Source organism: Salvelinus fontinalis, chromosome 35 (genome assembly GCF_029448725.1).
Source record: "Salvelinus fontinalis isolate EN_2023a chromosome 35, ASM2944872v1, whole genome shotgun sequence".
Classification (NCBI taxonomy): domain Eukaryota; kingdom Metazoa; phylum Chordata; class Actinopteri; order Salmoniformes; family Salmonidae; genus Salvelinus; species Salvelinus fontinalis.
In genome coordinates this window covers 21,669,936-21,682,766 of record NC_074699.1, presented here as the reverse complement: position 1 = coordinate 21,682,766, position 12,831 = coordinate 21,669,936, and the positions used below count along the sequence as shown (strand labels likewise).

The following is a 12,831-nucleotide window of genomic DNA, read 5'->3' as shown; positions in this document are numbered from 1 at the left end:
GAATAACATAGGTTTCAGTAAGGTTGGGTTCTTAGCATTCATAGCCATGGTTGTCAACTGTACCGCAGAAATGGAATGTAAATCACAGAAAATAGATGTTGGGGTGGCAGCTGCATTGAAGTACTTGGGTGTACAAGATTTTGTTGCAGAGGAGTTACAAGGTGTATTGAACGATAGTGTCCAGTCCTCCCAGGCTGCCAGCCTGGTGTAGGATCAGATAAGGCCACATTGTGGAATAAGGGTGAGGTTTTAATGGATGTAGGGTTAGTTGGTATAGTGATTTTTCTTCCCTTTTGTGTCACACAGTGTTATGAATTTACACTCCAGACCAGTAGGTGGAAACAAAGGGCTTGATAAGAGAAATAGATTAATAACAAAGATGTTCTACTATCTGTGTTAATAAGGTGGCGGCATGCGCTTTATACGTTTGTTTGCGGACCGCCATGATATCATAGAAGAAGATAGACGAATAAGGACGCCGTGACCAGCGTCCCACTCCAGTACAGTAGTTGGCAGTGTATGCATATTTGAGTTGGTTGCGATCCGCCAATACACACTTTAAGAAGAATAACATTGGGGGCATTGCGTGCTTCTCTTCTGCAAACGCAATTTTACAACACATCCAGCGAGGTAAAATGGCGTCGGGTGCCATTTCAACGGAGTCAAAGAAAATAACAGAATTACGAGTTATAGATCTCAAATCTGAACTCAAGCGAAGGAATTTAGATATCACAGGTGTGAAGAATGTTCTAATTGCCAGGCTGAAACAGGTAACGAGCTCAATTTATTTGTACATGGCGAAGGCAAAGCTAAATGCCGCTAGCTAATGTTAGCTACCAAACAGTTGTACGAATTTTATTGAGTCCGTCCTCAACTGCTGCCAGCTAGATAGTTTAGCTACTGGTTTGCTATCCAACTTGTTATGGGATGAATATGTATCTATGTACAGCTTGCTTTTTTCGTAGTTGCCAACTAAGATGTTTAGCCTGTTAGCAAACGTTACCGTTGGATGCTGACTTGTTTTTCAACTGCAGTACTGCGTGCTCGCGGCCTGGCTTTGTAGCGTCAGGTTGACAAGGTAGCCCATTGATGTCCTGCATCAATGCAGTCGGTGTGGGGGCGCTGCTAACTGATGTTAAATGGCCATGACATCTATCGCATTCAGCATGTGCACAGCTACCTAGCAAGTTACTTGTCTCCTTTAGAAAACTAGGTTGCTTTAGGCCCACAGCACATCCACACGATAACTAACTAACTAATTTCGCGAAATACCTTGATCAGAGTTAACTAACGTCTATAATTCAAATAAAAGGCGCAGAATTTCACAGGCGCAGAATAAAACCGATGTAGACCTTACCGTGAAATGCTTACTTACAATACCTTATTTAATAAAAATAAGAGTTAAGATAATATTTACTACAGGGGGTATTAAAGTTTAGGGGATATTCAAGTAGTATGTAGTAGCCTAAACCTATCAATGTTACATTGAGCTGGGTGAATGGAATATGAATGACAGTCATCAAATATGTTGTAATAGAAATAAAACCATGCTCATAAAAAAATCATTAAAAAATAAATAATTGCCCTCCATCACCTTAAACTGCACCGTTCACCACCGATGTGGGGTTAGGCGTAAGGTTAGCAGTGTGGTTAGGGTTAGCTGCTAGGTTTAAAATTAGATTTTAAGTTAAATTGTAGAAATAGGCTGGGTTTATGACTTTGTGGTAACTAGTGACAACCCGGTATGTAGGAATAAACAATGCCTCTTCGGCAACTGCAATGTATTGAGCTGTTGTAGACTTCAGACTTGTCCATGGCAATAAGGTAGTGCTATCAGGGATCCTTGGGATGTGAGTGATTTACATTGGCGGTGCGGAATAGGCATTTTTTTCTTCAGTTGCTTGTACATTTTTATTTAGACCGTTTTTGGACGTACATCCTGGCCGTGACTGCAGTAAATGACGATAGTTGTAAATTGAAACTCATATTTGGTGACTAACAAACGTTTTTTTAACCCAATGAGTATCGCCGGTGTGCGTCTTAAATGTACGGTAACGTTAGTGTGTTTGAACTACATACTTCTGTGTGATTTAAGAGTGGCAGAGCTAGAGTGGTGTTTGAGACAAGGGCGGATCCCGAAGCGGCCCAGGGCTGGGTCTTTTTACTAAAATGTCTGTAGTCCGAATGGTTTGCCCTACAAACTATTATCTATAAAAAGGTGAGAGAATCATGTTTTGCTCTATTACGCTCACAAGCTACATAAGAGTTGTTGGAAGGCTATGGGTTACTTCTACCAAGAACAGCATAGTGACATTTTTTATTTAACTTTTATTTAACTAGGCAAGTCAGTTAAGAACGAATTCTTATTTACAATAACTGCCTACCAAAAGGCCTCCTGCGGTGATGGAGCCTGGGATTAAAAAATACATAAATACAATATAAATATAGGACAAAACACAACAAGAGAGACAACACTACATAAAGAGAGACCTAAGACAACAACATAGCAAGGCAGCAACACCTGAACACAGCATGGTAACAACATGGTAGCAACACAACGTGGTAGCAGCACAAAACACGGTACAAACATTCTTGGGCACAGTCAACAGCACAAAGGTCAAGAAGGTAGAGACAACAATACATCACACAAAGCAGCCACAACTGTCAGTAAGAGTGTCCATGATTGAGTCTTTGAATGAAGAGATTGAGATAAAACTGTCCAGTTTGCAGCTTGTTCCATGTTGTCTATAATACTGTAATAAGCTCACATAGTTGTTGTCACAAACTTCAGTTGTCACTGACTAGTTGGATATTAATATCACAGCGAGCAAACAATTTCTGTACTTGGAGCATTCATATAAATACATTTTTATCAGGTTTATGCTTTAGCGGACCAAATTTTTTAGAGATCTGTCAATAAAACTCATGAATGCAATTGTTTTGTGTTCTACTTGTTGTCCTGAAAAGAAAATGGTAAAACACTTCATTGTGAGGCTAAATATAAGGGTGGGACATGCAGCTAAATTAATATCAGATAAATGACTAGTAATTACAATAGTGTTTTATTAAAAAAATAAAAATACTTTCTCAGGCCATTGGGGAGGAAGGTGGAGATGCAGAGACAATTGAAATTCCACTCCCAGCAGACACGCCTAATAAAAAAAATGCAAAAGCTAAAGGTAATTTGACATTCCTAATATTTCAATTACTGTTCAATATTTCTGTTTTCATTTTGGATGATATTACTCCATTACTTCTTTAGGAAAGAAAGTGGACTCTGACACTGACAATCCAATGGAAGAGGAACCCTTCTCCAAGGAAGAGGAACCCTTCTCCAAGGAAGAGGAACCCTTCTCCAAGGAAGAGGAACCCTTCTCCAAGGAAGAGGAACCCTTCTCCAAGGAAGATGAATACTTCTCCTTCTCCAAGGAAGATGAATCTCCTACCAAGGAAAACAAATATTTTTCCAAGGTTAGTGTCACATGAATATGTTTACGTTTGTGGTATGTTTGTTTACCCCACTCTCACAGTAGACTAGAGATCATTGGGTTACCATACCCAGATCAGTTAATAAAAAAAATGTTAATGCTGGTATTCAGATTGGTTAACCCGGTTTTAGTAAGGCAGTAGACTGAAACTGTCTTTATATGTGTATTTACCTTTCACATTGGTCTCTTTTTCAGGAGGGAGACGAGGATGACATTGAAGAAGGTATGTTTGTGCTCACACCCTGTTGAATTGATTACTTTTTGGGAGGGGGGGGGGGGGGTTGTAGGTAGCCCCTTTTGCGTGAAGGTAAGAATCTGCTATGCCCCCTTTCTCCTTTATGCCTCCCATCTCTTTTGTCTGCTGGCTGGATACTCAGCAAGCCAGCTATTCAGGACTCACTGTTCATGAATACAACATAGAAGGGACATCCTGTTTGTGGAGGACTTGCTTATTTTTGTCACATGACTTTTTTTTTGCGGGTGGGATGTTACCTACTCTTCCAGGCCTGAGATGCAATGGGGCTCCAACAACCATACAGACTGCATGGCACATTCCCTCAAAATAAAAAGCTCAGTAATCAACAGGCTTCTTCAAGGTGAGAGAAAGGTATGCCGGAAGAAGTCAAGCTGAGTTAGAGGGAGATCCAGTGTGCGCTGACGATACCATGGGGGACTCCTGCCCATCGGGGCCCATCCTCCTGTAGCACCCAACTGCAGTACAGATGTCTCAGGCGGAGAGAAGAAATCATCGCTAAGAATGCTCAAAGACCAACCAGGACATGATGTACAGTCTTGAGGACACATTTGCTAAGGACTTGAGCCTGTCACTACAGTCACAAGGACAATTAAAGATGATATCTATTTTTTTGTCAACCTTCCCAAGTCACTTAATAAGACAGACTTTTATGAGGGAAAGAAGACATGGGAGATGACCATAAAGACTGATGGGAGATGACCATAAAGACTGATGGGAGATGACCATAAAGACTGATGGGAGATGACCATAAAGACTGATGGGAGATGACCATAAAGACTGATGGGAGATGACCATAAAGACTGATGGGAGAGCCCTCGGCAGTAGAACGGTCATCAAATGAGACTGAATTTGACCTCCATGGCTTTGGGCACAGATTTTTTGGGGGTTACGGAAGAAGTTGGACAGATGCTATTTTCTTTTCATTTGAACAAATGCTCTCTCTTCAAACTGAAGAACTGGAATGGAGCTCCTAATGACAGGAGCATTGAAGAGTAACTTCACTGTACAGTACTCATAACTGTAAGGATCGCAAAAGAAGTATTGGTGGTGAAAATGACATGAAGATTATTGAACCGCACCACCATTTTTCAATGAGGAATGTATGTTTTGTGTGTTCCTGTGGTCTTCTACCCTTCGATGACCACTAATACTTAACTTGCTTTCTATTCTACTTTCTAGGTCAAGTAACAGACATGTCAATGTTAAACATTGTTTTTTTGCCATGTTTTATCCTTATTAAATCCCTCAGATGTAACTGATACAGATGATGGTACTCGCGAAAATTCTAAACCTCCACCCAGTGAGGACGTTGAGGCAGAAGCCGAGGCGGAGGCTGAACAAGTGGAGGAGATCGAAACTGAAGTTGCCGTCTCCGCTAAAGAAGACGAGGACGATAACATATCCGTCACACTCCAGAATGAAGATGCAATCACGCTGGATGTTGATGGTGATGACCTCCTGGAAACAGGTAAACATGTGAAACTTCCAGATTCCGAGGCAGACAAGGGCTGTGACGAGCCAGAGGCCTCTGCTGAGACGAGCCCCAAGGATGCCATGAAGATGGAAGTGGAAGGCCATAAAAATGGTAAGAAGGATGACGGGACGAAGGTTGACTCCTCTAAGAAGGAAAGCAGAGAGGCCTCGAAGAAAACTGAAATGGGTGACAAAGACAAGGATTCTGGGAAGAAAGGCCCCTCGTCTACTGGGGCATCAGGTCAAGGAAAGAGGTTTGTCTTTCTAGCTATGTCAGTTCTTTAAGATACTACTACCAAGTTCCAGCTCACTGTGAACGCAGCATTGTGGGTAGCCTCAAGATTTTTGTAACTTTTTTTCCTAATGAGAAATGTTCATTGATGTACCTAATGAGCCTCCCATTTGTTACTTTCATTTGGTTGTTTTTCTGAAGTTGGGTAATTTGTGTCATTAACCAGGAGCTGAAAACAGATGTTACTTTCACCTTTCCAGCACGTTTGCCTTTTCCAGTTCCCACGTAGGGCTTTTTTAAAGGGGCAGTAGTCCCTGTGATGTCAGTTTGTCAGAAACATATGAAATGATTCGCTGTGAAGTCGAACGCAATACTGAAGATTTCATTGGTCCAGGGAGTAAATTGGCTGAGAACATGACCCATATCACCCGTGGAAAAGCAATGAAAAAGGCCATTATGGGAGTTTTGTCCAAATGCAAGCCTTGCCCGTGGGGATTTTAAAAAATACATACAGAAAAATAAAGTGTTTTACTTTTTTTGACAAAAAAAGTTGTTTGCCCTGGTGTACGTCATATTCCGCAGGGGCTTTCATATATTGGCACTCATCTCTTGCTTCTTTTTATTTGTTGTGAAATCTGCTTTGTAGTTCTTCAAAGGACAGAGATGGAAAGGCCACAAAAGATGACAAAGGTAAGCATTTTACAGATGCATTTCTCAAGATGTCGCTACTAATGATCAGACGATGGTCAAGCATAGGCCTTTATGTAGTGCATGTAATTAATGTGCAGTATTGACTGGACAGCCAAAATGGCTTTATTTTCTCTAGCGTCAGAACAAACAATTGATCTGTGAATTTTAGTACCACTGGTGTAATGTACTGTATTACCCAGTTTTCTTCACATATCTAAAAAGTACATTTCTTTGGCATTTTAAAGGTGTCAAATTATTTCCTTTTGTCAAAAGCACCTGCATTTTAACATTTAATTCTTACCGGTAAGTAACATTAGGCTCTTATAGATTAGTTTGTACAATGTGTAGACATTTTACATGTAAAAGCCTCTACAGTGCATGTATGTTTTTAAACAACCCTATTTCAGGAAGTATCAGCAGTAGTAGTGCAAGCAGCTCCACTCGAAACATATGGGTGAGCGGCCTGTCCTCCAACACCAAAGCAGCTGATTTGAAAAACCTTTTTGGCAAATATGGGAAGGTAAGCCTAGAACTTAAAACACCCATAAACGGTTTCTTGTGGTGGGGTACTGGGGTTTGTTGTTTCTTACTGTATGGTTGTCATGGTTTTGCTTTGACTTAATGGAAACAATTTACTGGTTTACTAAGGGAAAGGGGGATACCAAGTCAGTTGAACAACTGAATGCATTCAACTGAAATGTGTCCTAACGCATTTAATTCAACCCTCTACAAGCAGCATGTAGTTGCTCCGCCACTAAACAAATTCCTGTCTCCGCAGGTTTTTAGTGCCAAAGTGGTTACTAATGCTCGCAGTCCTGGAGCCAAATGTTATGGCTTGGTGACAATGTCTTCCAGTGCAGAGGTGGGAAGGTGCATCTCCCACCTGGACCGCACAGAACTCCATGGCCAGCAGATATCTGTTGAAAGGGTAAGCTGACAAACAGTTGTTTTCCACATTGTTCAGCTAGAATGTTCAGAGAACGATTACAATTTTAGAGTTCAGAATCTTTTCTCTGACTTCTATCTTTTGTGACGTCATAGAAACGTCAAGAGTTCTGAAGGTTTTAAGATGCCATTTTGAGAGTTTTGTACAGAACAACATTGGCTGACATTCTCTTCTGAGCCATTGAGCCAACATGCGCTCTGTCATTTTCGTTGTAGGGAGAAAAAAGGTTCATGGTCCTTTGTTCTTCAATTAATTGAAATTACATTGCTTCAGAATTGTGACGGAGCCTTTAAATACTGTGACTGCGTATTTGTTGTCTTTTCAGGTTAAAAGTGATCCCTTCAAGAAAGAACCTTCGAAGAAGGAATCAGATGACAAAACCAGCTCAATCAAATCGAGTGACAAACGTAGTGTGTCAACAAGCAAGACTAGCACTAGCAAGTAAGTGAGGAAGAAACACAATCTGTCTTTTTCAGAATGGGGAAATTTAAAATAAATATTCATTTCTGTGTCTGCTCTTTTTCCCTCCTAAAGAACCCAGCCATCCTCCAAAAAAGAGGAGAAGAAGTCCGACAAGCCATCAGACAAAGACGGCAAGGATTCATCCAAGAAGCAGGAGTCTAAAAGCACAACATCCAGCTCAGGCCCAGATGCCTCCAAGAAAGATGATAAAAAGCATGGTGGAAGTATGTATGCTCCCTATCTCAGGTTCCTTTTTATGTATTGTGTTGATTAGTAAAGTAGTAAAAATTAACCTCTGTGTCCTGTATTGTGTAGGGACCAAGAGCCCTGGCAAGATGGTGGTGATTGATCATGCCAAAGGAGACCTCAACAAAGTGAGACCACCGTTCAGGAGGGGGAGATTTGACAAGCCGGGTTTCACCACCAACAACAACATGATGCAGCGGAGACCCAGATATTTCATGCCTCCCGACGAGGTTTGTCGCAGTTTTTTTTCTATCTGACTGTTTGATCATGGAACTTTCTTTTTCATAATTCACCTCTACATGCTTGTCTTTCCTAGATGGAGATGAATAGAGTTAGAGTTTTCTCCAACAAGGGAGGCAGCAAAGACATCCTCCCCTTTGAGAAGATGAAAGAGCAGAGGTTGCGCGAGCGTATGGTCCGGCTGGAGCGCGTCCGCAGGGCTGTGGAGCTTCGCAGGTCAGCCTGAAACAAACTCCTACTGTAATTGTTTTACTCTGTATTACCGTAAGGATCCTGGGTACTAATGTTTCTGTGACTTCCTGTCCCGTCAGGCGGCGGGAGATAGCGGAGCGGGAACGCCGAGAGCGTGAGCGTATCAGTCTGATTAGGGAGCGGGAGGAGAGAGAGAACCTGCTCCGGGAACGCCAGAGGCTTGAGGTGGAGAGGCAGAAACTGGAGAGGGAGCGCATGGAGAGGGAAAGGCTGGAGAGAGAAAGGATCCGCATAGAGCAGGTGCTTGGACTCAAATCATTAAGGATATTTAGTCGACTAGGCTGTACCTTAGTTGATTGTTGTAAAAATAACAGGAGGAAGGTGAGTTGTTTACTCATTGTTCATTCTGGTGCTCTTTCAAAGGCTCCTAGGAGCATTTTTGAGCAGCTAATTGTGAGCAAACCTTTTAGTGGATTGATGATGTAATGCTGACGTTTATATCTCTGTAATGCAGGAGCGGCGTAAAGAGGCGGAGCGTATGGCTCGTGAGCGGGAGGAGCTGAGGAGGCAGCAGGAGCAGCTCCGCTACGAGCAGGAGAAGAGAAACAACCTGAAGAGAGGCCGCGATGTGGACCACAGGTACACAAGGCCACACTGTAGTTGGGGATGGGATGTTTGTCTGGGGTTTGTTCTGTGTAGTTGAGGCTTTGATTGTGGACAACCAGCTTCCACCATTATGTCCAAGAAGTTGCAGGATAGGTTACAGAGCAGATTGTGCAGTACTGCTTTGTCGTCGTCCCCTGCACACAGACTTGTCTCGCATACTATCCTGGTCTGTCTGCATCCCACGGCAGACAGGGATGCTTGGTCTCAGACATGACCAGCAGATGTCAATTTGACCATCAAGTGAAAGATACATTTTGGTATCATATCTGACCAAGCTCAAAAAGTGGTATTCCACACCAGTTTACTTGTTGCCCAGTTAAAACATTCTCCATTGAATGTTTCAGCAGGAGGGATGATCCCTATTGGAATGGAAACAAGAAGATACAGCCAGAGTCTGAGGGCCGTCTCAACCAGGGCTCGGACTACAACCGCCAGCAGAACCGCTTTACTGAGTTCAGCCCCCGAGAGAGAGGCAGAGGCTTCCCCGAGGCTGCAGCCGTGGAGCCCAACACCATTGAGAGGTAGGCCCTCTTTGATAAGCCCTCTTATTTATATAGTGCTTTTTGCAAATAAAGCAACCTGAACCTAAACTGGCAAAGAACAAGCTACACACAGCCCACATAGCAGTTTAGCATGTCTATCCCCCTCCAGTAACAGTCAGCTCTTGACAGAATCTGACAATCCATTTTGGGTGTGGGGTGTTTTCAGACGTAACCGCTTCAACAGTGAGCCTGAGGCCAAGAAGTCCCGCCCCGCTGCACGCAGGGACACCTCTGGGTTTGAACGCTACCCCAAGAACTTTGAGACTGTCCGCAGGGCCGAGCCTCCTCCAACTCCACGCGCAGACATCCGTGACACAGACCGCAGAGAGATCCGAGACACAGACCGCAGAGAGATCCGAGACAGGGACGAGCGCCGGGCTGCGCCCATGCCGGAGCGCCGGGCCGCGCCCATGCCGGAGCGCCGGGCCGCGCCCATGCCGGAGCGCCGGGCCGCGCCCATGCCGGAGCGCCGGGCCGCGCCCATGCCGGAGCGCCGGGCCGCGCCCATGCCGGAACGGCCAGCAGGGGGCAGAGCACCCATACCTGGCATGTCTCATACCGGCCGCTCCCCCAGAGGCACCGGGCACGCTGGTCATGCTACTCATACTGGGCATACAGGATGGAAGAATGACGGCGGCATGAGTGCACCTAAGGGGGACATACGGTCAGAATGGATGGATGCCTAGTGTGCTTGTTTAAGTTTGTAGACAATGGCCTTTTGTTGTAATAATCCTGTCTCTGTGGTTATGTAGTGGAGCTGTGCGTACCGGAGGTATGCGGCCAGAGCGTTCAGGCAGAGATGGCCAGGGGCCTGCTCTCAGAGGAGGCTCCTCAGCCAGCCGAGGAAGATCCAACTTCAGTGGCCGGGATGGAGGAAGACCCATGGTCATGGCAGACCAGGTCAGCACCTCACAAATCCCCCATAGCTAAATCTACACATTCAATAACCTCCATTTCCTCTATTTTAGTTACATTTCAGATAGGGAATTCATAACTACAATCTCCCCTGTTCTCTACCCAGCATTTCAGCTCTGGCCGCCAGGTGGTGGTGGAGCGGCATGGCCGGGACCTGCCAGCCCCCAGGAAGGAGTGGCATGGTGGGGCTGGATCCCAGGGAGGGGGCTTCCCTGACAGCCGCAGGATGGGAGACAGCCGTGGCAGCATGATGGCCCCACACTCAAGGTGTTCACTGCCGTTGCATTAAGACTGTACTTTTCCCTTTATCCAGATTACAACCTCTCACTTTCAGTTAATTGAAATTGGAACCTTTTTTCTAAATATCACCCTTTCTGAAACAAGCTTTACAAAGCTGGTTGCAATTCCAGTTTCATCCACCAGAAAAGACGGAACAAATATTACAACACATATGGTTGAACTCAAATATACTAATTTATAAAAAAAAACATTTATGGGAAAAAAAGATTTGTTAATGATATTATGAATAGGAAAGGTGGAGTTAACACAAATATGTGTAATTGTTAGCTCTATCTAAAATTACAACCAACTGATTGGTGCATTACTGCAAATATGGAGGAGGCAAGTGGAAGGGGGAGAAGGGGAGCTTGTTTGTCTGGCCTTTATTAAAGATCAAAATTAGAGAGAAAATTGTCATGAATAGAAAAATATACCAGTTTTATTTGAGGACCAAAATGTTGACCATGGCACCATACAGGTTGCAAAATACGTGCTGATTCCATGGCACATTTTTTATAAACTGATACGCAAAACAACACTTGACTCACCTAAGTTTTTCTATTTAAATTATTATACAATATTCTTGCCACCAAAAGAAGAATTATGTATATTGGGCATACAACCAATTCGCCCACTTATTCTGGGATTGTTCCTGTGTAGCCTGTTTCTGGTCACAGGTTCAGGAGTGGTTAAACAGTCATAACATTGTTCCAAAATGAGCCCTACAAATAGCACTGTTGGTCGATCAGGAAAGCCATAGTCAATCAACAACAAAAATATATATTTTAATATCCCATTTTAGAAAGGTTTGAGAATCTGTGTAAGACATCACAGAACAGTTGAAAAATAAATAGCACAAGGAAATCAAGAGCAGGTGGTCTATGGAGATGGGAGGGGTGGATTTAATCTGTAATAGTTGTGACTGAAATGAATGTCATGTGTACTGGACTTGTCTGAGCACTATGAATTAGACTTTGGTGGTATCCATGTTTCCATACCGTCATTTTGCCACTCCAGGATATGCCGTAATACCTACACTGAACATAAGGAGCGCTACTTTCAAACCCCACTGCGCCTCAGTATTCTCTATGGAATTTTACATGGATTACAAACTAAATACGACATTGTGAACATTTTATATAGTCTCTGACCTAAAGTATTTGCAGGACAGACATCCCAGCTATACAAGTAACTAAAAATGCTTCACAGTTTGCTGCATCCACAAAGCAAATATTAGACAGCAAGGCTCTTGATCCAGGAGGGGGATTCTCTGCTGTTACCAAGCAAAGCTTGATTTTGAAAGAAGCTAACCACTTAACTAGATGGCTAACATGCAAACCAAATGCACAACTACAGAGCATTTAGCACATTTTAGACAGTTAATAGGTATAACTAACTAGATCACCTGGCGTGTGCTACACAAGGCTCTGGTCTCTCGTTGTGTGCTTGTAAACAACCACGTGACTGGGGACTACCAGTAAGCTTTCATAATGAAAAATTGTGACAGGAGAAAGAAGCACGTGGTCATTTCACCTAACTGATTGCAGGTATTTACTTAAAGTAGATTCAACGGTATTAGCCACCACGGTTTTTCTATACCGCCATTTCCAAATACCCCAGTAAACTAAAACTAATGTACAAAATTCCAATGAATCCAAATGTGATAAGTACCAATGTATTTATGCAACACTGTTTTAGGCAGAAATGTATTTTTGTTTCTCCAGCCACTCTTCGTCTGCAATGAACAGAATAGTGCAGATCACCAACAGTTCCATGTCCAGTGTTGGCGGATTCAAGCCCTTCAAAGGAGCAGCCCGACGGTTCTAACTCCCCAGATCAGCTTCAGCTTATTTTTGGGGAATTTTTTTTAAGAGGCTGGTTTCTAGCCATAAGATTGATTATAGAAATGTTTTGTTCTGTATAGGTTACCTCAATGTATGGTTTCTTAACAGTTGTGCTGTGACTTAAACAACCCTGTGCACATAATGTTCAACTTACCTTTAGAATAGAATTGTACAGCTTTAGTTATTTGTAACAAGTTTGATGTTAACTCCTCTTCCCCTAACTGAAACTGTATGTAGATCAATGTATTCTTTAACCATCATTTTTAGTTATGCCCCTGGTGCTTCTGAAGGTTATTAAATTATACATCTTGCTCATTTTGTCTTCGCTCCTACATTTGACTCATGAAGTGCACATACAAG

The 12,831-nt window shown here is 43.0% G+C and overlaps 1 protein-coding gene across 3 annotated transcripts; it reads left to right on the top strand.

Moving 5' to 3' along the window:
* The first annotated feature begins 465 nt into the window (after nt 1-465).
* LOC129834544 (SAFB-like transcription modulator) lies at nt 466-12,786 on the top strand. Of its 3 annotated transcripts, none has more exons than XM_055899639.1 (19): nt 466-770; nt 3,092-3,179; nt 3,263-3,471; nt 3,684-3,711; nt 4,994-5,471; nt 6,096-6,139; nt 6,547-6,659; nt 6,918-7,067; nt 7,411-7,526; nt 7,620-7,771; nt 7,863-8,023; nt 8,110-8,249; nt 8,345-8,525; nt 8,740-8,864; nt 9,239-9,412; nt 9,600-10,097; nt 10,186-10,333; nt 10,455-10,615; nt 12,352-12,786. In XM_055899639.1, the coding sequence occupies exons 1-19, from the start codon at nt 636-638 to the stop codon at nt 12,452-12,454; spliced, it is 3,204 nt and encodes a 1,067-aa protein (XP_055755614.1). In that variant the 5' UTR covers nt 466-635; the 3' UTR covers nt 12,455-12,786. The 3 variants fall into 3 exon arrangements, with proteins under 3 accessions (XP_055755614.1, XP_055755613.1, XP_055755615.1); XM_055899638.1 differs by having other exon boundaries at nt 467-770; nt 9,236-9,412; XM_055899640.1 differs by lacking the exon at nt 3,092-3,179 and having other exon boundaries at nt 681-770; nt 9,236-9,412.
* Nucleotides 12,787-12,831: the final 45 nt, after the last annotated feature.

Excerpts from the sequence above, each read along its gene's own strand:
- LOC129834544 (XM_055899638.1), top strand. The coding sequence starts at position 636 with ATGGCGTCGGGTGCCATTTCAACGGAGTCAAAGAAAATAACAGAATTA. Across the intron at positions 3,180-3,262 it reads AAAAAATGCAAAAGCTAAAG|GAAAGAAAGTGGACTCTGAC; the intron begins GTAATTTGACAT and ends TTACTTCTTTAG. Across the intron at positions 9,413-9,599 it reads GAGCCCAACACCATTGAGAG|ACGTAACCGCTTCAACAGTG; the intron begins GTAGGCCCTCTT and ends GGGTGTTTTCAG.